Source organism: Phascolarctos cinereus, unplaced genomic scaffold (assembly GCF_003287225.1).
Source record: "Phascolarctos cinereus isolate Bilbo 61053 unplaced genomic scaffold, phaCin_HiC Scaffold_4;HRSCAF=312, whole genome shotgun sequence".
NCBI lineage: Eukaryota > Metazoa > Chordata > Mammalia > Diprotodontia > Phascolarctidae > Phascolarctos > Phascolarctos cinereus.
In genome coordinates this window covers 440,515,132-440,539,959 of record NW_027555847.1, presented here as the reverse complement: position 1 = coordinate 440,539,959, position 24,828 = coordinate 440,515,132, and the positions used below count along the sequence as shown (strand labels likewise).

The following is a 24,828-nucleotide window of genomic DNA, read 5'->3' as shown; positions in this document are numbered from 1 at the left end:
CATGTCTTTCATATGAGATTATCTTACACTTATACAGCATATATATTATCTGTACATAGTTATTTAGGTATCATTTCCCCATTAGGATATAAAATTTGTAGCAGGTACCAGGTTTTGCCTTTCTATGTATCCCCAGTGTTTAATTCAGTGCCTGGAACACGTAAGCACTAAATAAAATGCCCGGCAACTGATTCATTCTGATCCAGTGACTGCACTATTAGGATAATATTCCAAGGAAAAACATAAGAAGAAAAGATATATCTAGATGAAAATATGCATAATGGCAACATTTGTAATAGCAAAAAAATGGAATCAATTTATGTCATGATATTTAGGGGAATTTTAAAAGGACTGCCCTTTTGTATAATATAATACATAAATATATAATTTATAAATATGTAATATATAATACATATAAATAATATAATAAAAGGAATATTAATATACTATAAGGAATAATAATAAAGAAATTAAAGAAATGTAGGAAGATGTGCATAAAGTGATGCAGCATGAACCAGGCAGAATTAAAATATTAAACAAATTGCTTTGGCTACTGAAGTCAAGACAACATTAAATGGCAACAGAGAGAAAACACTAGATGAAGTTGCTACTAGGTTACAAAGCAAACATTTATTCTTAAACTGAGTGTTAAGGCTGCACATACTATCAGTCACAATTATTTATGTTGTTTTATTTAACTTTTCAGGGATTCTATATTGTGTGCAATCTATTTTGGAGTATACAGTAGGGGGCTGTATGATGTCAGAACTATCAGTAACATTTTTTAAAAATTAGGACAGTAAAATGGCAGTATGGTAGGACCTAGAAGAGCCCAGATATCCCACAAAAACCTGAATAAATCTTCTAAAATATGTACCAGATAAAAACACATAATAAGGGTAAATGAACTGAAGAGTATACAAATATACAGGAAGCAGTGGGCGAACAAGCATCCCATGGACTTCACTTTCACCTTAACTGGACAAAAGAAGGATGAATACAATCAACACATGCACAGAAATAGAAACATATAGAAAACAAATTCCAGTGTTGGAAAGTGGAGTCTTAACTGGGTAGTAAAAGTGCATAAAATATTTGAGAGTCCATCTACCAAAACACAAACAGGATCCATATATGAACATAATTATAAAACACTATTTGTGGGGGAAAAAAAGACCTAAATAATTGCAGAAATACTAATTCTAAGTTTCTTAGCCTTTTATGTATAATGGGACTTTTTTCAGAATGTTTTTAAATGCATAAAATATGTAGGATTAAAAACCAATTATATCAAAATACAATTATTAAAATATTTTTTAAAAGTTTAAAGACTCCAAGAATCCTTGTACTAATTGTTCATAAAAAGGTCCTGCCAACATAACAAAAATATCAATACTAAATTAATTTACCCATTCAATGCCCTGCCAATCATACAAAATTATTATTTTATTGAGCTAGAAAAAATATTATTCATCTGGAGGAACAAAAATGTCAAATAATGAGGAAATAATGGGAAAGAGGAGGCCTAGAAATATCAGACCTGAATCTGTACTACAAAGCAATAAACATCAAAATAATTGGAAAGGTTAGATCAGTGGAACAGAACAAATTAAGTATAAAATATACATAAAAACCAACACAGCATCTGGCGAGCCCCAAGACCCTTTACCCCAACAAGAAATAAGATCTTACTATTAGAGAAAAACCAATGGGAAGCTAGAAAGTAGTCTAGCATAACAGATCTAGATTGTTGGTCTATAGACCAATAGCTCACACTCTAAACCAAGTCAAACTCAAAATGTATATATGACTTGGACGTGGAAGGTGACATCACAAGCAAATCAGAGAAGCAGAATTTACCTTTGAGATTATAGATAGAAAAAGAGTTCATGACCAAAGACAGAGGCCCAAAGAAGATAAAATGGACAATTCTGAGTACATAAAATTAAGAAATTTTCACGTAAACAAAACTAATGAATCTACAATTAGAAGCGAAAGAGCTAATTGTAAAAAAAAAAACCCTTTGCAGCAAGTTTTTCTGATAAGGGCCTCATTTCCAAGACATTATATAAGGAACTGATCCACATTTTTAAGAATATGGTTCATTCTCCCAATGGATCAATGGTTAAAAGATATGAAAACATAGTTTTAAAGGAAGAAATACAAGTTGTCAGCAATGATACTGAAAAATGTTTGAAATCACTAATAATGTGAAATATGACAACTAAAGAAACTACTTCATACCCATCAGATTGCCAAATAAGATAACAAGGAAAATCACAAATATTGGAAAGGGTGAAAGAAAACAAGTACACAAGCTAATGAATTGTTACTGAAGCTATGAATTGGTACAGTCATTCCAGAAAATAATTTGAAACTATGCTCTCAAAGTCACTGTACCCCAGCAATAACACTAATGACTAGCCTAAACCCCAAGAAATAAAAGGAAAAGGAAAGGACCCACATGTACAAAAATGTTTACTGCAGCAGCAATAAAGAAAAAAAAGGTGGAACTAAAGTAATATTCACCCTTTAGCAAATGGCTAAATAAATTATGGTATGCAAGTATAATGGAATATTTTTATTATTGTTTCACATGAAATGACACATTTCCCTAAGAAATAAGAGATGGACAGCTTCAGAAAGAACTGGGAAGACATTTATGAACAGATACAGAATGAAGTGAGCAGGACCAGAATAACAACTTACACAATAGCAACAACATTATAAAGAAAATAACTTTGAAAAACTTTAAAAGACTTAACAATTATTGATGAAATGACCAAACACTATTCTGGAGGATCAAAAATGAAACACAATAAACGTATCTCCTCACAGACAGGAGATGTAATCAAAATGCAGAATGAGATACATGTTTCTAGACATGGCCAATGAGAAGAACATGCTTTGCTTGACTATACATATTTATCATAAAGATTTTTTTCTTTACTTTTTTTTTTTCTTTTGCTGTACAACTTGCAGGATAGAGGTAGAAGGCAGAGAAGTAGAAAGGAAGAAAAAAATTAAAATCTAAAAGCTATCAGACAATGCCAAGGTAAAAATCTATTTGTTTAAGAATTGATCCCCTGAATTACTCAGTTTATATTCACAAAATTTTGCTTATTCAAAAGGATTCGTTTTACTCATAAAAATTTGGCACGTTGTTGTCAATTATCTAACAACTAAAAGATATAAGGCATACCCACAATAAGCAAAAACTACTAATAATACTTCAAATATTTCTAGCCTCCTTTCCTTAATCTCTCAAATATGATTTTACTGATAATTAAACTTTAATAAATTTAATTTTTTTTCAAATGTGCAAGAAGAAAAATTTAAAACCACCCCACCTAAAATTCCCAATATATTCAAGTAAGGTTGTTTTAAATTACTATTTCATTTACAAATTCATTCATGAAACCACTATTTATTAAGTGACTAATATCTGCAAAGGACTGTTAGGTGCTGTGGCAAGTGTGGCAAGAGAAAAAGACAAGGTGGTCCCTTTCCTCATAAAGCTTATAATCTAGTTGGGGGACGGAGAGGATTGAGAAAATAGCACGTAATAACTATAGTGCAGAATGGAACATAAGAGGCAAAGATGCTATTTCAGGTCAAAGGAATAAAATATACAGTTATCCCTCAATATTCATGGTTTTGGTTATTCCAGGTTGCCCATCAACAATTAAATGGGAATTTTTGGAGATCAGCAGTGTGCTATGGAAAACTGCAGACCATGTGCATATGTAAAGAAAACTTTTAATAATTTAATAAGTCATAAATGCACAAATATTGTACATTATTAATCTAGTTTATCATTCACTACATACATAAACTTATTATAAATATCAACTATAGAAAGGTAAACTACAACTATCAAGAACCAGATCATCTATGAGTAGCTAAAAAACAAAACAAACTATTTTATCACTATCTCCTGCTTACTGGCTTAAAAATTCCATCAAAATTTTTACTTGGAGATATAGGAAGATGGGAGTAGGAAGTCTTACGAATGACTTTCTTTTTTAAGTTTGTGAAAAGTTTTACAGAAATGAGGTTGACTTAATTTCCTGGAAACCATTCTTTCCACAATCCCCCAAGTTAACAACACAAAACTTTCAGTAAGAGATGTGGAGTTAGACTTGGTTTCCATAAGAGCAAAAATTTCACTATTTCCATCATTGAAAGAAAGTTAATATATAGTAAACAAATTTAAAAGTGAAAATTTTCTTTCAATTAACATTGGTTAAAGTAACATTCTGAAAATGAAATGAAAGAAGATGCCTCTCTGGTATCCTTATATTAAAATTAAAATTTATTCCCTATATCTAAGGCTTTTATTAAAATTGGGCAGGCCATTACTATGTAGCCTTATTAAAAATACATACCTTTAGTAGGAATTCTTGTAGTTCTTGATGTGTTTTTGTTACAGTTGTTACAGAAAGATCAGACCAGTTTACCTGATAGAGAAAAAACATATTGCATGTTTACTTCCTGCAACAGAAATTTTTTTTGAAAGTTTTGTATAAGTTGAAGCTATTAAAAAAGAAGTGAGCCTATCAATGAAACAAATCTTTTAAAATAACCTGCTTTGCTCTGTTATCTTCTTCTTAAAACATCCCAATAGAAAAATCTCAAGTCTGTCATGTGATATAAGGAAATGAATTGTGAAAAATACTCTCTTATAGTTTACTGGAACTTTAAACTCAATTAAATCACACAACTTCCAACAAATGGTGTGTTTTGAGGTGACAAGGTTGAAGGTGAATGTTTGCCAAAGGAAAGGTATAAAACCCAATGTGTTCTTTATTATCTGAGGCCCTTAAAGCATCTGGATATCTTAGCTTGCTTAGATGAACGTACAAAATCTTAACAGTCAATGAAAAACCAAAAGTTGAATTCACTAGTCAATAAGGGATCCACAAAAAAACAAAACAGGCAATTCTGACACCTAAAACTAAAAACGTTTTGTGTGGGGGGAAAATGAGAAAAGACTCAGGAGAAAAAGAGTTGAATGGAAAAAAAGCTCTGCATAAGATATGATAAAAGTATGACATCCTATATAAGTAATCAAGATAAATATAAAACAGCACAAGCATTTCCCAATATATAAGTAGATAAATAATATGAAAAAAGTTTTCAAAAGGAAAATTGCACACAATAAAAGACCACATGAAAATACGCTCCCACTCACTAATAGCAAGAGAAACACAAATTAAAATAACTGTGTGATTTTATTTCATACCATACAAACTGGCAAAGTGACAGAAGATGGGAACAATTAATGTTAGAGGGTCTGTCCTTATAGAGAGGTATACTACTTCACTTTTTCTCCTTTAAAAAAATTTCTTTATATTTCCTCCCTACTTCCTTGAGCCACCCCTTGTAACGGATTACAAATCAGTAAAGCAAATTAACTAAAACATAGAGAGTATATACAGCATTATATATCCATAGTCCTCTACATGAAGACATAAAACATTTTCTCAACTCTTCAACTCTCAACACCAACCAAGCTTGGTGATCATAACTATGTAGTGTTCAGTTTGGGGTATTTTCCCTCTGTTTATATTGCTACAGTCATGGATATTCTTTTCTTGGTTCTGCTCACTGTACTCGACAACAGTTTTTACAAGTCTTCCCATGACTTTCTGAATTCTTTATAATAGTCCTTTTTTTTTTTTAACAGTAGTGACATTTTGTTACCTTCACGTACCACAATCTATTTAGACATTCCCAACGGTCTCTACTTTGTTTTCAGTTCTTTGCTACCACAATAAGGGAAGCTATAAATATTTTGGTGTACATAGGACCTCTTTCTATCTTTGATGTCACTGGGGTATGCAATATAGTTATTGTTTGTCCTTTGTTCTCGAAGTAAAATTTATACAATATAGTATATATAGACTGCCTAGCAGTGGAATGTCTTGGTCAAAGAGTTTTTGTTCACTTTCTTAGCATAATTCTAAACTATTATTCAGGATATATTCACAAGTATTCAAGTACTGAACAGAGCTTTTAGGAAATCCAACCATACTAGGTATATCCAGTTATAATAATGCAAAAAAAGTGACTGAAATGCCCCTATCTTTTGACTCAGAGATCCCACAAATAAGCATATAAACCAAGGAAGATCAAGGGCAGAAACAAATGTACAACATGTACCAAAATATGTAAAGCAGCACCCTTAGAAACAAAGTAGGTGACCACAAATTGGGGGACGAATGAAAAAACTAAGGCCTAAGAATATAAGAAATTATTATTGTGCAGTAAGAAATGATAAGTATGAACAATTCAGACAAATATGGAAAGAATTGTAGAAATAGATGGAGAGTAAAATAAGCAAAACAAAAATAAATTTAAAAATTACTAAAATAATTGCTAGCACTTGTATACTTATATAATATTTTCACATTTATAAAGTACTTTACACATGTATCTCAATTAGTTGTCTGTTACAATTAAGATAGCTGAGCAAAAGATAATCCTACACTAGTATGTTAAAAGCACTAACTATACCTCTTTATAAAAATAATACTGTTAATGTGTAACTATATGAACAAAGTAACTAAACTGTCCACACTCTTTGACCCAGAAATTCCACTGGTAGACATATGTCCTTAGGGGGATAATGATAAAAATGATTTATTTCTACTGGGGATGCCACAAGAAATGATGAATATATTATTTACTGATAAACATGAGAAGACATTAATTGACGTAAAATGAAGCACCAAGAAAACAATATACATAATGACTAGAGCAATGCAAATGGAAGCAGCAATAACAGTGGATATGGAATGCTATAAAATTATAATGACCAAGCTTGTCCCTAAAGAAGAGATATGAAAAGGCTCCTCTCCAGATTATTCACAGAAGTAGGTGGCTATGAGTGTGGAACACTGAATGTCTTGAGATGCTTTTTCAACAAGTAGGGTAGTTTTCTCTGCTGCTCTGCCTCATTTCCTTTTAACTTTTTGTCATAAGAGAATGCTCTCTGGGAGAAGAGGAAAGGATATACTATATTTGGAAATGTAGTGATATAAAAATAAAAGATTATTGATAAAAACTTATTTAAATAAAAAAATCTATCTGTACTATATTGTATAGCAGGTTATACTTGCCTATGCCTTTGCTTCTATTATCCAACTTGAAACAGCACCATATATGTTATGTATACATATGCATCTAACTTTGAAAACCTAAAGTATTGTCACATATTTTCTCATTCAAATCTCAATATAATGACAGAATTTTAAGAGCTCTAAGCCAACTCCTTTTTACAGATAAGGAAACTGACGATAGTCTTCACAATACCTTAATGAAGTCATTAAGACACATGTCAACAAGCAAGCATTTATTAAGCACTGTACTAATCACTGAAGATATAAAGAAAAGCAAAAGAAAACAAAAGGCAGTCACTAGTTTCAAGTAGCTCAGTCTATTAGGCAGACATGTTAATAAAAACTATGTACGAATAAGATACATGGAGGTTAAACTGGAGACAATCTCAGAAAGACAGCACTAAGATCAAGGACTGGGAAAGGCTTCTTGCCTAAGGGTGAGACACTAGCTGAGACTTGAAGGAAGCCAAAGAAGCTACATTGTTACCTTACCACATTAGAAATAATCCTAAGGGATTTTTTTGTTCCTTTTTCCCACCCAACATTGTAAACTTTTTTCTTAGCATTCTACAAAACAAAAGTTTTTAAAATTCTTCATTTCTACTAAAGCACTCATAATCAAACGTTCTCAAGACACAACATTGCAAAAGTATTTGTTATAGGCAATCCCTTCAAAGTTAAAAAAATGTAAAATTTTACTCATTTGTTTTCTTAAAAACAAATTTCTAGGCATCAAAATGTGACATGAATATCTCCAGTGAAAATTAAGAAAGTACACATTTTTTGTATGTAACAAATTCTGGTAATACTGATTCACTTAACCTCAGTGAATCTCAGTTTTTTCAATAAAAAGAGGTTTAACTTGATACCTCTCTGGTCCCTTCAGTCTACAATCCTATAAATGCAATTCATTTAATCAAAGATTAAAATATGTTCAGCATCATTTTAATGTTATGCTGTATTGTATTCCAATTTTTGAAAATAGATACTTCATAATAGTCTATCAATGCAAATATTTGATCATACACCCACACAACTGAAATTACAAGGTTTTTTTTTCAAAACGTCAGTTTCTACCTTAAAAAAAATCTGACATAACAAATACTCTAAGTATCTCAATATTTTAACTTACTTTGAAGGTGTATTCCCAATGCTTGTCAGCCCTTTTTCTTTGTGCTCCTTTCAGTATTATTTTCTCAATGTGTACAGCTGAAAAGAAAGAGAATGACTTAGTTTTATTTCAATAACAAACACAAAACCATGGCTAAAACTCTTTTGACGTTGAGACAAGATGGGAAAGTATTAATTTGCTATCCATCAATTAAGAGATAAGACACTTTCTCCAAACTCCCATGAAAGAAATTTCTCAAATTATAAGACTTAAGAGTGTTAGCAGAAAACCTATCATTAGAAGAAAACACATCATAATCAAGTTTGACAAGCATGTCACCTAAGCTTCTAGATAAGTCACCACTAAAATTGTTGAAAGCACATGGCTAAAGACAAATTTCTCAGGATGCTCCACTAAAGATGGTCTTCCTATTTGACATTAAGCCACTAATTCTCATGCTTTAGGCACTAATTTTCATTCTAGGCATTCAACCAGTTTCAAAACCAAATGATACTATAACCACAGTATTATTTATACTATTTATCATACTATCTCTTCTATCTTGCTCACAAGGATAGCAAATGTTACCAAGACCAGAGGTGGAAAGTTGTATATGCAATAACAAGTTAGAGATGTTTTAGATCATGGAATCCACTAAATTATAACAGACATACTGCAATCCCAAGAGGACTGGTCAGTAGGTTTCACTATTTTTAGGAGACTGATGTCTCCCAAATACAGTCAGTGCTGAAGATGCTATAAAAAATGAATTCTCAAAAGCAAAAACAAAAAAAATTTTAAAAATAAAGATTCTTTCACTTTTGCACAGAAGTTAAAAATGTCAAACTTGTGTGAAATATAATATGACCACTTTGCAAGTCAGTGACACTGCTATCCATAGCTATGTTTTTTTTAGTCATGTTGAATTTCAGTTTATTAAAGCTGGATATTTCATCATGTTCCATATTTTATGTGGAAAGATTTTTCCATTGATGCATAGAAGTTTAAAATGTCAAATTTATGTGAAATATAATTTTTAAATTCTCAATTATGGGCATAATTGGCAGAAATGGTGCTAAATAATCTTTGAGATTGCTGGGGGTTTTTTGTTTTTGCTTTTGAGATTACATTTTTTAAGAACCAAGACATACTGAAAACTTTTATATTCATTCTCAGCCTTGACTTCTATCTTCTATACAAGTTTTAAAAAATAAAATCTAAGTTGGTCAAGTACATATTCAATTCTTTTAAGTAGTCTCTCTTTTCCTCCTCACCAAAATAATTTCGACTTGTGTCTTATGAATTTCATTTTTTAGAATTAAAATATGAGGCCACTGAATCTCAGCTAACCTTTCTCCAAACTCTAAAACCTGCTTCTGTAAAAACCTACGGTACATGTTGGATTATGACTACCATTCAGTAGGATCATAGATCTAGAGAAGCTAGAAGAGTCCTTAAAGGTTATCTAGTACAACTCCCTTCATTTACAGTTAAGGAAGCTGAAGCCAAGAGGCTATGTAACCTTCTCAAGGACATAATGATACTAAGTAGCAGAACCATGATTGAAACTCAGGCCAAAGGCTCCACACTATTCAGCATTCTTTCCAATATACCATGCTGCCTCCCAACCTCTCCTTTATTATAAAACTAGGATACAGTAGTCACTTGATTTGTTCCTTAAGTTTCTACTTAAACCAGGTCTTACTAGTTGGTCAGAATTAGTTAAGCATAGTAGTACCTCTTTTTATATGTTTTCAACGCTGAAATCCTTAAGTCAAATATCTGCTTTGCTTTTGGGGGCAAGGACTTACAAAACAGTAGCAGAGAGAAATCCAGTTAATGCTCATTTGAAGTTCCCCATCACTGTAGTATCAAGATTACACGCCAGACTTGTGACCTATTTCCCAAACCCATCTAATTTCCTCCTCCTAGCCAGGTGGTCTGTAGTATATGCTCTAACACTACTGCTGTCTTTTCCCACTTACCTTTATACAAATAATCTCAAATCTGCTTCTTTCTCAGATATCTGGATTTTTTCATATAACTCTACATATACTATTCTTCTTCACCTCACAGCACATTTATTTTATTCTTTTTGAATAAAGCATACTCTAATAGAGCCATATTCTAGTCATGATTCTTATCCTACAAAGTTGTAAGAGATGCCTATGAAATAAAATCTGCCTCGCTACATTAGATCTCTAGTACACCCTGGGCATTTTATGAGAGACATTTGAGGCTCACTTCTTGGATATTATTTTCCATGAATGAATCAATGAAAAAGCAGTTATTATGCACTTACTAGGTGCCAAACACGGTATTAAGCATTAGAAATAAAATGCAAAAGCAAAAATAGTCTAATTTGCCACTCAAGAGCTTACAGGGGGAGACAATGCATCTGGGGAACAGTGGCCAGGGAAGGGACTTTATTTCATAAAGAGACAGACTGATGAGTGGAGTCAAGGAAGGGGGGTGAAGGGCAGTTCAGGGCAGAGGTTCTAGGAGTAAGTGCATGGCAAGATGGTGGCGACTGAGGAAATGGCAGGGGAGTAGAATGAATGTCTCCAATCCAGGCCTACATACAGTGATCAAATGAGGCAACCACCAACCAGCAAGGCAGGGCTATCAGGCCTAAAAGTGTTGTACCAGGCATGGAAGCTGGAGAGGGTGGGAATGAAACAGCCAAGAAGTAAGTCAATGACAAGTCACCAGCTATTCATCTTCTATTACTTGTTAGTCTTTGTGGGAAGCCAGGGCTGTCACAGATCTCTATGGGTAGTTTTCTACACCTTTCTTTTCAATTTAAATTCCTCTTAAGTAGATTTGTACTTAAGAAATGCATTTTAATTGGTCCTTCTTAGAAACACTTCATCCTTGGCCAAAAGTCTATTATTTCTATTTCAGAAATCAAAATTACATTTCAAACACTACCTTCATTGGCTGTTCACTTCCAAAGTCAGCTTCTCTTCTAAATCCTTAACCTTAATCAGGAGTAATGATGAAGAAACACTACCTGTACCCCTAAGGTCTTCACAATATTTTTTGGGCACGTACTACCTAAACCTCACAGCCTTCTAGGCTCTCTGGAGGTATTCTTTGTCCCTATGTTAACCGCTAGAGTTGGGAATTGGTCAGAAAGTTTCACTATTTTTAGGAGACTAACATCTTGAATACAAAAAGTCGGTGTTGAAGATGCTATAAGAAATGTATGCCCAACCAGTTATTAAACTGCCTATACCCTTTGACCCAGCCATACCACGATTACGTCTGTTTCCCAAAAGGATTAGGGAAAATGGAAAAAATCCTGTATTTTCTAAAATATTTATAGCAGCTCTCTCTGTGGTGGCAAAGAATTGGAAATTGAGGGGATGCCTATCAATTGGGGAATGGCTAAACAAATTATGGAAATGTTCAGGATGGAATATAACTTTGCTATAAAAAACGATGAGCTCAATGATTTTAGAAAAGCATGGTGAGAGCTCCACAAAATAATGAAAAGTGAAATGAGCAGAACCAAGAGAAACTGTATACAGTAACAGCAGTATTGTTTTAAAAACCACTTTGAGCAACTATGTCATTCTATTATAAATACCCAAATTAACCTCAAAAATCTTATGAAGGAAGATGCTGTTTGAATCCAGAAAGGAATATTGCTGCAGTATAGGCAACTATCAGCTGGTTCATTTAGAAAAACATGAAAAGACTTGGATTTATGAAGGAAGATGCTATCCACCTCTAGTGTGAAAGAAGGAAATAAGTATAGTATGGTCTTACATATATGTGTATGAGTGTATATGTGTCTACGTTTACAACTAAGCATACGTGTGTGTGTGTGTATGCATGCATATATACACGCAACACATATACACATATATACACACACACATATATACATATATATATACACACATATACATATATATGTGTGTGTATATATATTTATAGATATATATATATATATATATATATATATATATATATATATATATATATATATATCTCCACGCTTAATTGTAGCTTTCTTGGGGCGGAAGGGGGAATAGGAAAAAGTACACAGCAGAGAACAAAAGAAAACCAACAAGGAAGCAATAAAAAGCTGGGCAGTTTTGAAAACAATATGTAATAGTTATTACATAGGTTTTCTGGAGATGAAAATTTACTGTTTTTTATTAAATTCTCTCTTATGGTCTGCTGTGCACATGGCAGATTTTTTTTCTTTTATCATTTTGTATTTAAGTGTACAATAAAAAAATTTTTTACCAAAAATGTAATCTTAAAAGCAAAACCAAAAAAATTTAAAAAATAAAACAAAAACCCAGCAATCTCAAAGATTATATAGCAACATTTCTGCCAATTTTGACCATAAATTGAGAATTTAAAAATTATATTTCACATACATTTGACATTTTTAACTTCTATGCATCAATGGAAAAATCTTGTCACACAAAATTTGGGACATGATGAAATATCTAATTTTAATAAACTGAAATTCAACATGACTAAAAAAAACATAGCTGTAGGTAGCAGTATCACTGACTTGCAAGATTGTTATTTTCATCTGAAATAGTTACAGTGACCAACTGTAGACAAAACCAGCTACAGACAAGAAAATTCCAAAACTACTGATTCTAAACACTTACTACAAATACTTATTAAGGAATTAAATCTTAAAACTAACAGGAAAAAAGTTTATCTGCTAAGAGAGGCATTAAAAATGAAAATAGTTGGGTATTCAAAGTATAAATTAAAAGTAGGAAATAATGACTGGCAAAATAAGGAGTAAAGTTAAAAACATAATGGCATAATCTGGTTCCATAGTTTAAATGGGTATTATGCTACAATTTAAAAAGCATCTTTTAGTAGTAATAATAATAATAGCCAACATTTATATAGATAGTACTTACAATGTGTCGGCCACTGTGCTAAACAATTGGCAATTACTATCTCATTTAATTCTCACAATCCTGGGAGGTAGGAGCTGCTATTATTCCCATTTTTCAGATGAGGAAATGGGTAAGTAACTTATAAGGGGCCACACAAATAGCAAGTGTCTAAGGCTGAATTTGAACTCAGGTCTTCCTGACTCTAGGTCCAGTGCTCTATTCACTGAGCCACCTAACTGCCCCCTTTAGTGCTTTGAAAAACACCAAATATTAACAGGAAAGTAAGATAAATCAACTATTCTGAAGATATATTATGTTTAAAATGAAAATACTTTATGGTGCTTCAGAAATTCAGGTAAAAGACATCACTTGTGAATGACAGATTTTTTTCCCATTTAATTCTCCTCTCTGCATGGGAAAAGGGATTCCCTGAATGCAAAAGAGAGAAAATAATTTCTTTTCTCTCTTCCATAATGTTACCCTATTTCTTTGTATTACAATGGCATCCTTTTCATTCCTTCTCCCTATTAATTTATCTGAAAACAAAATATGTGAAATATGTCTTGAGTGAATTTCCATAATTAATATGTAAAATTTTCTAACATACTTTAAGAAATACTGAAGCCAACAGTGAGCTTCTCAAAAATATCTTCATACCTTCTCGTTGAGTTCTATGAGAAGCCATGGTAAGTCCATCGTGAAGTAAAGGGGCTTGTTCCATCAAACTGGTTTCATTATTTCGAATATAATCACCACAGGAAGTGTCATTCTAGATGAAAGAGAGGGTCATATTAATTCACATTACACAACCTTTAATAAGGATAATGAATTCCTCTAACAATTTCAAAGTTTAATACTTTTGTTAATATTTGTAATGATTTTATAAGCAACTTTAAGGATAACTGAGATTGGTCAAGAGAAGGCATGAAGAATAAGAAAGCCAAAAAGAAGTCAACAGTTTTTTCAGTTATCAGTAGGTCTACAGCTGAGTTTGAAAGAAATAAGGTATTCTGAGAGGTAGAGGTGAAGAAAGGATGCAGTCCAGGAGTGGATAACTGTCACCAGTACAAAGTTTCCAAGACCAGATGTGAAGAGTCGTGTATGCAATAACAAGTTAGAGATGTTCTAGATCATAGGATTCACTAAATTATAACAGACATACTGCAATCCCAAGAGGACTGGTCAGTAGGTTTCCTTATTTTTAGGAGACTAATGCATTCCAAATACAGTCAGTGCTGAAGATGCTATAAGAAATATATTCTCAAAAGCAAAAACCAAAAACTTAAAAAAAAAAAAACTCCAACAATATCAAAGGATTTTATATAGTAACATTTCTGCTAATTATGTGCATAATTGAAAATTTTAAAATTATATTTCACACAAGTTTGACATTTTTAACTTCTATGCAAAAAGGAATAATCTTTCTTGTCACATAATAAATTGGGTCATGATGAAAGATCCATATTAGGGGGCAGGTAGGTGGCACAGTGGATACAGCTCCGGCCTTGGAGTAAGGAGGACCTGAGTTCAAATCTGGCCTCAGATAATTGACACTTACTAGCTGTGTGACCCTAGGCAAGTCACTTAACCCTCATTGCCTCACCCCCCCCCCAAAAGATCCAAATTAAAGAAACCAAAATTCAATGTGACTGACACTCTCTCTCCATATATGTATGTGTGGCTGGTAGTTCTTCACACCTGGAGTGCAACCCTCTCCTCACCTCTACCTCTTAGAATCCCTTTCCTTCAAAGCTCAGCTCAAATGTCACTTTCTACATGACATCTTTTCCTGATACCCCACCCCACCTTTCCAGTTACTAGTTCCTTCCCCTTCTAATGTGTAAAACCTCCCTAATAAAATGTAAGCTCTTTGGGGTTAAGAACTGTTTCATTTTTGTCTTCGTATTTCCAACATTTGGCACATGGTGCCATAGAGCATACTGAACAGGAAGGAATCCCTGGGATCAAAAAAGTGTAATCCTTTAAATTAGCTGTTAAACTTTTTTTATGTCACGGACCTTTGACATTATATATGCCATTGAATTTATGAGTCCCTTCCAGTATAATGTTTTTAAAGTCATAAAATAAAATATATTGGATTACAAAGGAAACCAATTATACTAAAATTATTATATCTTTTTACAAAGTTCATTTGCATTTATTCCTTTGTAATTTTCTAGATCCCTCTTTTTAATTTGTCATATCTCAAATGGTAATATGATTCTAATAAGATGTTGTAGTGCAAACTGGGAATGGAGTATGTTAAAGGACTTAAATGTTGGAAGGAACCTTAATAGATCACTCAGCCCAGCCCCTTCATTTTGTCGATGACAAAGCTCTTGCGATAAAAAAAAAAAAAGACTTGCCTATAGTCAACACAAAGTCAGGGTTCCAAATTTGATATCTATTCCATTATATGAGAAATTTTATATCTATTTAATTTCCCTCCCAGTAGACAGAAAGTAAACTCCTTAAGTGCAGAAACTATTCTTTTTGCCTTTCTATGCTCAGTAGCACAATACTTTAAATTTTATAAGCACCAAATACCAATAATACCAAACTTTGGTATTCCTCCATGGTCACTCAACCAATTATCAAGCAGATTATGTATGCACACTCCAATTGTGTAATTCATATTCTGCAACAAAAGTGATGGTTCATAAAACGCAAATGATTAAAATATCACTAAGTGTTCATTCTAAGTTTAGAGTGATTTAAATTTTTGTGCATACTTGAATAAAACTACATGCTAGTTAAAACAAAAGCTGTTGTTCCTCTCTTTTTTTGAAACTTCCTCACTACCTGGGAAGTCCTGAGGTTCTGAATACTTTTTGTTTGTTTTTAAAAGATGTTCTTAGACTAATTTTATTTAACCCAGGCTACATTTAATTTCACTGAAAAGCCTTAAAAACATACCTAAATCCATCTCTGTGATCAATATGAAGCAGTACAAGTATTTCCTAGTTGTAATTTTTTATAAAAATTTTCACCTTTTGATTCAAAAGTTGTACATCCACCAGACGTACAATACGGCTTTGCTGAATGATTCTTCACCCTTGAAGTTTATCTCTTCCAAGAAAATTCCAGCCACACAAAATTCATTCTGAATAAATTATCCTAATTACTTAAGTAGGAATAGGCTCTAGATCTTGATATAGTGGGGGGGGGGGAATGAGATTAGAAATGAGAGGACCTGGGAATGAATATGAACGATCTCTGCTACTTATGTAGTCTTGTAACTTATGTGGCCTTGGATGAGTCATAATTTTCTTTCTCAGTCTGTTTTCTAATCTATAAAAGAAGTGGGTTGAATTAGTTTTCTGAATGTTCTTTTCCCAACTTTGAAATCATAATTCTATGAGATAAAACTTTAAAACTACCAGGTTGCAGAGTATAGCTGCCTAACAATGAAATTTTGCTCCATCAAAATAGGATACTGGATCAAATACCATGAAAAAAAATTAGTTTCATAGGAACAATGTTATAAAAATGAGTAAAAACGAAGAGGACTGGTTAAAATTTATTATGATGCTATTTTAAAATTATGATGACAGGGCAATAGGGCAAGCCTCATATAATACATGGCCTCATATAAATACTCAGACTTATGATTCCCTTACAGATTCAAATCTTACAACATTAGGAAATAAAATTTGAAAACTACCAGTTTACAGTATATAGGCATATAACATTCTAATGTTCCTGTGAGAACACAGGAGGGAATTTTAAAAGAAAAATATAACTAAATTTTTTTCAGGCCTCTGACCTGATTTGGGTGTTTTAAATGATCTAAAGTGAAGAGAAGTTATAGTCCAAGTGGGAGTTGACCATAATTAAATAAGAAATTTGGTTGTGTAAAAGAGGCATTATCTATCAGAAATATAACCATCAACACATGAGAAAACGCAGATTGGTCACTTTAATCATAATACCAAGCAAAATGCTATTAGTAAATAGTTTGAAAACAAGGTACCTACTAGTGATCAACACAGGTGCATCAGACCAACAGAAAAAAATACCAAAGTTGACAGTTATCAGTAATTCTAACTGAAGTAGGAATGAGAGAATACAATGTAATAATTTTAAAAGACATCTAGCATATCAAGCACCAAGAGGCAAAATTCTACTTTTGTCTAAAGTTTTGAAACATATCTATGAAGTTTCTTTACAAGCAATATCCTAATTAGACCATACTAAGGTGAATAAGGGGTATTAGTTAATGCCAAGAAAGAACTTGCCTCTTCATTCTTACTTCCTTCATTTCTTCTCTCCTCCCAAATTTCCTAAATCACTGCCTTCTTTTTTTCTAGTCTTGACCTCGGATTTATTTCTTTGGTGTAGGAATTTCCTAGTGAGGAAACTCCTTAACCCAAGCAAATCATCTACAATTCTCAATCTTATAATTCAGGCTACCAAAAGGATCACTTCTTAACTTGCAATGCTCATGTTAAGCACAGACAAGAGAAAATAATGAAGATAAGTGCAGCTTAAGTACTGACATCTGTTGCAGAGGATAAAAATGGAAAAAAAAATATGAAGAATTTGACCAGATCCTCTAAGCAAGTCAACAAAATATGACTTAACAGCTGATGAACTAAAAATTAAAGTGAGCGAAGTAGAATATGTGATAGAAAATAAAGCTCAGACTTAAGAAACAAAAGAAACCAAAAGCTACTGAAGTTTTATAACCACACAGTATAAATGATTTTTTTTAAGGCAATCGGGGTTAAGTGACTTGCCCAGGGTCACACAGCTAGTACATGTCAAGTGTTTGGTCTGAGGCCGCATTTGAACTCAGGTCCTCCTGACTTCAGGGCTGGTGCTCTATCTACTTCACCACCTGGTGGTGGTGGGCAAGTCACTTAACCCCGATTGCCTCACTAACCCCCCCCCCAAAAAAAGAAGAGTTAGATTATATTTTAACGGTTAAAGATGGCATACTGATTTTGAGATCATTTCAGAATCTTTAAGGGTGGGTGGTTAGAGCCAGTAAAAATTAAATCACTAAAACAAAAGGATAAAAATTAATTAAACCTAACTTAACTAAGCTATTGATTCTGAAAAACAGGTAATGAATAAAACTGAAGCTATATTTTAATTTTCATTAGTTCTCACAAAAGTTTAGCTGATATACAACAATCAGAACACCACAGGAGTCATCAAAAGCACCTAGAAAACTGCCTTAGCCAGCAGAACACTTGATTTTCTTGTTGAAGGACATGGAACCCAAGGACCACACTAATTCTACAAATATTACTAAAAAGGTCAAGACTATGAGCAATGCCATTTCACAAAAATCAAACAAGCCTTTACTAAGGACCTACTATGTGCCAGACACCGCACCAAGAACAGAAGATAAAAACACAGAAAAGGAAACAATCCTTGCCTTCAAAGAGTTCACATTTTAAGAAGAAGAGAACACGTACATCTAAAATATAAACAAAATAAATCCACGGTAATTATCGTGAGGAATGTACCACCAGTTTGTGACGATGGGGAAGGGGGGGCTTCATGTAGAATATGACCCTTCAGGTGAAGTTTTTAAGGAAATCAAGAATTGTAAAAAAGTGAGACTACGGAAAGAGCCCCTTCCTGGCAGGGGGGCAGCCAGTGCAAAGTCTTATTTACTTAAATTGCTGAGTACCTGAAAGGCACTAATATAAAATAAGGCTAGAAAGGTAGATTAGAACAAGTGTTTTAAATGCCAAATAAAAGAGTCTGTATTTCATCCTAGAGGCAGTAAGGAACCATGAGTTTATTAAGCAGTGAATAATTAGATCCAGTCAGACTCGTACTTTAGAAATATCCCTTTGACCCCTGGAAGATAGTTTAGAGAGGGGAGAGATGAGTCAAGAAGAATAATTAGGAGACTTCTGCTATAGTCCAAATAAGAGATGAGAAGGGTATGAATTACACTGGTGACTGTGTTAGCAGAAAGAAAGGGACAGATGCCAGAGGTGCTGTGGCAGTGCAATCTATGAAGACTTGGACTCACAGATTAAGAGGGAAAAGTCAAAGGTACTCTAAGTAACTAGAAGGATGGTGGCTATCTCAACAGAAGCAGGGGAGTTCAGAAGAGGAGTTTAGGGGGGGGAAATGTTTTAGACAGGCTGACTTTGAAATGCCTGAGATATCCAGTTGTTTAACAGGCAGGTGCTGATGTAGGAAGAGCTCAAGAGAGAGATTAGGGCTAGCTATGTAGATCTTGAAGTCACCTATGAAGAGATGACAAATTGAAGCCATGGCAGTTGACAAAATCACCAATAGAAAATATTGAGAAAGGGCTGCAGGGATACACTTATTTGGGGAAGGAGCAAGTGATGATCTAGCAAAGGAAGGGTCAGGCAAGTATGAAAACCACGAGTTCAGTGCCACAAAAACCCAGAATGGAGAGTTTCCAGGAAGAAAGACAGCCTAATAGTATTGAATATCATAGAGAAGTAAAAAAATGGATGATAATCGAGAAAAGGCCCTCAGGTTTGGCAATTGAAAAATTATTTGTAACTCTGGAGATAGTCTTTTCAGTTGAGTGATAAGAAGCCAGACTGCAAAGAGCTGAGAGAAAAAGGGAGGCAACAAGAGCAGATAGCAACAGCCAAAACAAGCTTACAAAAAGCTTGGCATGAAACCAACGAAGCCAGGTTATATCAAAAGCATTTAAATATTAAATTAAAAAAAACAGCAATGAAAAAAGAAAAGTTTCATCAGCATTTTTATAGCTATTACCAGCAAAGACACTGGAATCTTAATTTAGCATATGATACTCCATGAAGTAAATATGGCCCTCAAGAAAATGAGAGGGCATCCTACCAGAAACAGTGCAAATTATGTTTTAGAGATAACAATTTAGGACTCTGGTTTTCTGGCCTGGCTAACTAGAAAAGGAAGATTAGCTGCTCTGGGGCTCCTGATGGATGGAGGAAGGGCCTCATGATCACTTCTGTCTCTATGGCACATATTCTTTTCAGCTTTTAGATGGACACTAGAGATCCTGACAACTCTGAAAGGTCAGAAGAGTGAGAAACCAGGAAATTTGGGAGCAAAGTCTAAAGACTGGCTAGCAGCCCAATTATGAAGAGCAAAAGACCTGTCCTGCCCAGACCAGTACTTGGCAGAGATGCAGCCTCACCCACTCATCAGCCAGGCCTCATTTGGAAGCGAACTTGGGGTGAATGGCATGTAGAAACTGTGTTAAGTCTGAGCTCTTTCTAGTGGGCCAAGATGTTTTTGGAGACATGTTGCAGGCTAAAATATTTGGAGGAAAAAAATTTTAAGATACTCGGGTATTAATTTTCAAGATCTCAAAGAAGAAAAAAAAATTCCAAAACAACAGGAAAAAAAAATTTGCCCACAGAATAACACAAACAAAAAAACTGAATCAAAACATCTGATTATGAGCATTTAAATCCCACTTTCTCATACTTGTGAAATAATTTCTATTAGAATGGCCTATGTTTATATACAGAGTCATGATGACTAGACAGCCTAGTTTCAGAATCTGAATTTCAGAATTTCCGAAATTCAGATTTCAGAATCTGAATGACCTGGGTTCAAGCCCAGCCTCTGACACACACTGGCTATGTGCCAATTTAAAAAAATTATTACCAAATATTAAAAGTCAAGGCAATAAATGTATATTAAACTCTTACTATGTGCCAGGCACTATGCTAAGTGCTGGAAGTTGTCTTGGTTCCTAAGGACCTAACAATTTAATAGAGGAGTCAGCATGCTTAAAATGTTGTTCAGTTGTTTCAGTAGTGTCTGACTCTTCCTGATCCCATCTGGGGTCTTCTTGGCAGGGGTTCTGGAGAGGATCGTCATTTCCTTCTATTGCTCATTTTACAGCTGAGGAAACTGAGGCAAACAGGATTAAGCAACTTCAGGGTCATACAGCTAGTGTCTACGGCCACATTTGAATTCAGGTCTTCCTGACTCCAGGTCCAGCTCTCTATTCACCGTGCCACTAGGCTTAAAATAACTATATATGAATAAACTATATAGAGAATAATTGGAAATAATCAACAGAGGGAAGGCATTAGAATTAAGAGGGACTGGACAAGACTTCCTGCAGAAGGTGGGATTTTAGTTGGGACTTGAACAAAGCCAGGAGATAGAGATGAGGACAGAAAGCATTCCAAGCATGGATAGCAACTAATGAAGATGCCCAGTGAGGAGATGAAGTGTCTTTTGCCAGAAACAGCAAAGATGCTACTGTCATTGGATTGTGGGGGTGGTGGGATGCTATAAGAAGCCTGCAAAGGGAGATGGAAAGGGAAAGTAATGAAAGGTTTTGACCACAAGGTTTTTATATTTAATTCTGGAGGTGACAGGAGCTACTGCAGTTTATTGATTTGGGGAAGGGGGAGAGAGAAGATTTTAGAAAAATCATTCTGATGACTCAGAGGAGGATGGACTGAAGTGGGGAGAGACTTGTGGCAGGGAGACCAACTAGCAGACTACTGCAATAGTCCAGGTATGGAGTGATGAGGGTGGTGGCATGAAAGGAGGCATATGTACTAAAAGTTACAAGGGTGAAACTGACAGGCCTTGGCAACAGAGGGCAGATGAGAGAGACTGAGGAGTTGAGAATCACAGCTAGGTTGTGAGCCTGAGTAACTGGAAGGTTGGTGCTACCCTCAACAGTAACAGAGGAGTTAAAATGAAGGAACAAAGGGGGGTATGGATGGAGATATAAGGGGTTCCATTTTGGGCAGAGTAAGCTGAAGATGACTACGGGAATTCTAATTCAAGAAGCCAGGTAGTTGGAGACATGAGATTTGGAGGTCAGCAGAAAGGTTGGGATTGGATAAGTAAGATTTGAGAATCATTAGCATAGAGGTTGTAATTAAATCCATGGGAGCTGATGAGATCATCAACTGAAAAAGTATAGAGAAAAAAGAGAGCCCAGGACACAATTTTGTAGAATACTCACAGGTAGCGGGCATGTCAAAATCCAGTGAAGGAAACTCAGAAGGAGCAGTCAGATAGGTAGGAGGAGAATCAGGAGAGGGTTCAAAAACCTAGGGAGAAAAGAATATCAAGCAAAAGAAGGTAATTGACAGTTTCAAAGGAAGAGAGGCCAAAAAGGATGAGGACTGAGAAAAGACCATTAGAATTGTCAATTAAGAAATTGTTACTAACTTTGGAAAGGGCAATTTCCTGTGAATGATAAAGTTGGAAGTCAGACTGCAAAAGTTAAGAAGACCAGGGCAGCTAGGTGGTACAGTGGATAGAACTCTGGCCGTGGAGTCAGGAGGACCTGAGTTCAAATCCAGCCTCAAATACTTAACACTGACTAGCTGTGTGACCCTGGGCAAGTCACTGATTGCCTAACCACAACCACAACAACAACAACAACAACAACAACAACAAAAAGTTAAGAAGAGAATGAAAAGTGAAGAAACTTATTGTGGACAGCCTTCTAAATTTTAGTCAAAAAAAGGGAGGGGGTTGGATGGATCAAGTAAGGGTTTTCTGAGGATGAAGAAGATGGGTATGTTTGTAAGCAGGAGAGGAAAAGCCAGTAGACACAGAGTGATTGAAAGTAAGTGAGAGAGTAGGGATAACTGAGGAGACAATCTGCTGCAGAAGATGGGATGGCACAGGATCACTTGTACAAATAGGGCATTTGCCTTATTGAGGCAAAAGGCCACTTCATTATTCAATATTTACTAAATTAAGGTGGGGTGAGTAGGGGCTGGGAGTTAACCTCTGAGTTAGGAAGATTTGAGTTCAATTTTATCTCTGGTTTATACTATCTAAAAACTCCTTAGCAAGTCATTTAACTTCTCAGTACCCAAGCAACTATGCCTGTAAGTTGCAGAAGTGTCATGAAAATTCAGAGAAGAGATTATTAAGGAGAAGAGGGTGACTGTTAGTTTCAAAGGCTGCAGAGAGGTCAAGAAAGATGAGGATTGAGAGAAGACCAGGAGATTTGGCAATTAAGAGATTGTTGGTAACTTTGAAGTGAGGCAAATCAAGGGGATTAGAACACCAAGTGGTGGTGGGAACTGAATGAACCACACTGAATCAATTCTGGAGCTAGCTCAATTCTATTCAATTATGGGCTGTGTCTCATTTCTATTTTGTGAGAAAACTTTATTTAATTGTGGGAATTGTGAGAGGACTTTGTTGCATTGTCCGAACCTATCCCTGCATGACTGGGAAGCTAGACCACCTCTTCCTATTGCTCAGAGACACTTAACTAAGGTCCTAGGTTATGGTGACCACAAACCTGATCAGATCTAAAGACTGATGCAAGGAGTTTCCCCACAATTATACATCTCAGGGGCAGCTAGGTAGAACAGTAGATAGAGCACTGGTCCTGGAGTCAGGAGGACCCAAGTTCAAATCTGGCCTCCAACACATCATACTCACTAGCTGTGTAACCCTGGTTACACTTGGGGGGAGTTGGACATCTCTTTTTCTGATTTCAGGGAATTGTACATGTTCACCTACCCCTCCCAATTGGGAAAGTCCCTAATCTTTCCTCCAATTAGAAATGAGATTTATCCTGGTTAACTGTTTCTTGGTTTTAATTAGTTGGTCTTATTTGAGTAATTGTTTCTAATGTATAAAAATCTCCCTTTGTATTTGGGATCCAGTGCCAAAACTGAGGAAATTAATGGTCCCTATTTGTTGAGCAATTGGCATGCAATGCTTAATAAAATCCATAGGCTCGGAAGCTCAAATCTTTGTTTCCTCAGACATTTCGTCTTTCTCTGCCCACAGGAAGAGTTGAACGATGAGGTCAGAAGCTAAGCTATAGAGAATTAAAAGAGGAAAGGAAGCGGTGGCACTATTATAAATAGTCTTCTCAAGGAGTTTAGTCAAAAAAGGGATGGAAAATATAGGTTGACAGGTGAGATGGATGGATGAAGTAAGGGTTTTTTGAGGATGGGGAAGGCATAAACATGTTTGTAGAAGGGAAAGAAGCATCCAGTAGACGGGGAAATATTGAAGATAAGCTAGAGAGTAGGGATGACAAAGGTGGAAATCTGCTGGAGAAGACAGGATAAAATGGAACACTTGTGTATATAGAGGGGTTTGCCTTAGCAATGAGAAGGATCATTGCCTTCTGCAACTAAATGTTGTGAGGGAAGGAGCTGGAGGGCAGAAGAGGGGGCTCAGAAGAGAACGGCCTCAATTTTTTTAAGTGAAATGTGAGGCAAGGTTTCCAGCTGAGAGGGTTGGGAAAGAGGTAGTTATGAGGGATTTTAAAAAATCTGGAAAAGGTGCTGTGGCGAGTGGAATAGTGAACAGATTAAGGGAAGTGAAATGATTCCCACAAGGAGGGCCCAATTTAGATTATGTAACACAAATCTGTAGTTAATCAGATGGCACAGTTTTCTGATTTTTTTCCAGCTTCCTTCAGTAACACATACCTAGGAAACAAAGCAGCAAAAGGTGGGAGTAATCTAAGGCTAAGGTTTGTCAGGAAAAGACAGGCAATGGGATAAGAAGGCAATGGACAAGAAAAGAACAGTGTAGAGCTGAACTGGTTCATCATAGGGTCAAGATGGTGAAAAGAGAGTGAAGCTGGTATGGGGGAGAGGGACTAGAAGATGAAATGAGAAGGAAGAACAGTGTTCTGGGATACAAGCATAAAGGAGAGATAGAAAGACAACAGATTATGATCAGATAAAGGAATTTCGGATTCATGAATATGTCAATCCAATGTTTTAAGATTAATGTGATGGCAGTATGCTGA

General features: G+C 34.9%; 1 protein-coding gene across 1 annotated transcript in view; it reads right to left on the bottom strand.

The window, feature by feature from the left end:
* The window catches only part of ZCCHC2 (zinc finger CCHC-type containing 2), an 87,787-nt gene that overhangs the window by 46,406 nt on the left and 16,553 nt on the right, over positions 1–24,828 (bottom strand). Inside the window, 3 exon segments of the mRNA XM_020995701.2 lie at positions 4,389–4,460; positions 8,257–8,333; positions 13,776–13,887. Coding sequence (XP_020851360.1) covers positions 4,389–4,460; positions 8,257–8,333; positions 13,776–13,887 — 261 coding nt within the window.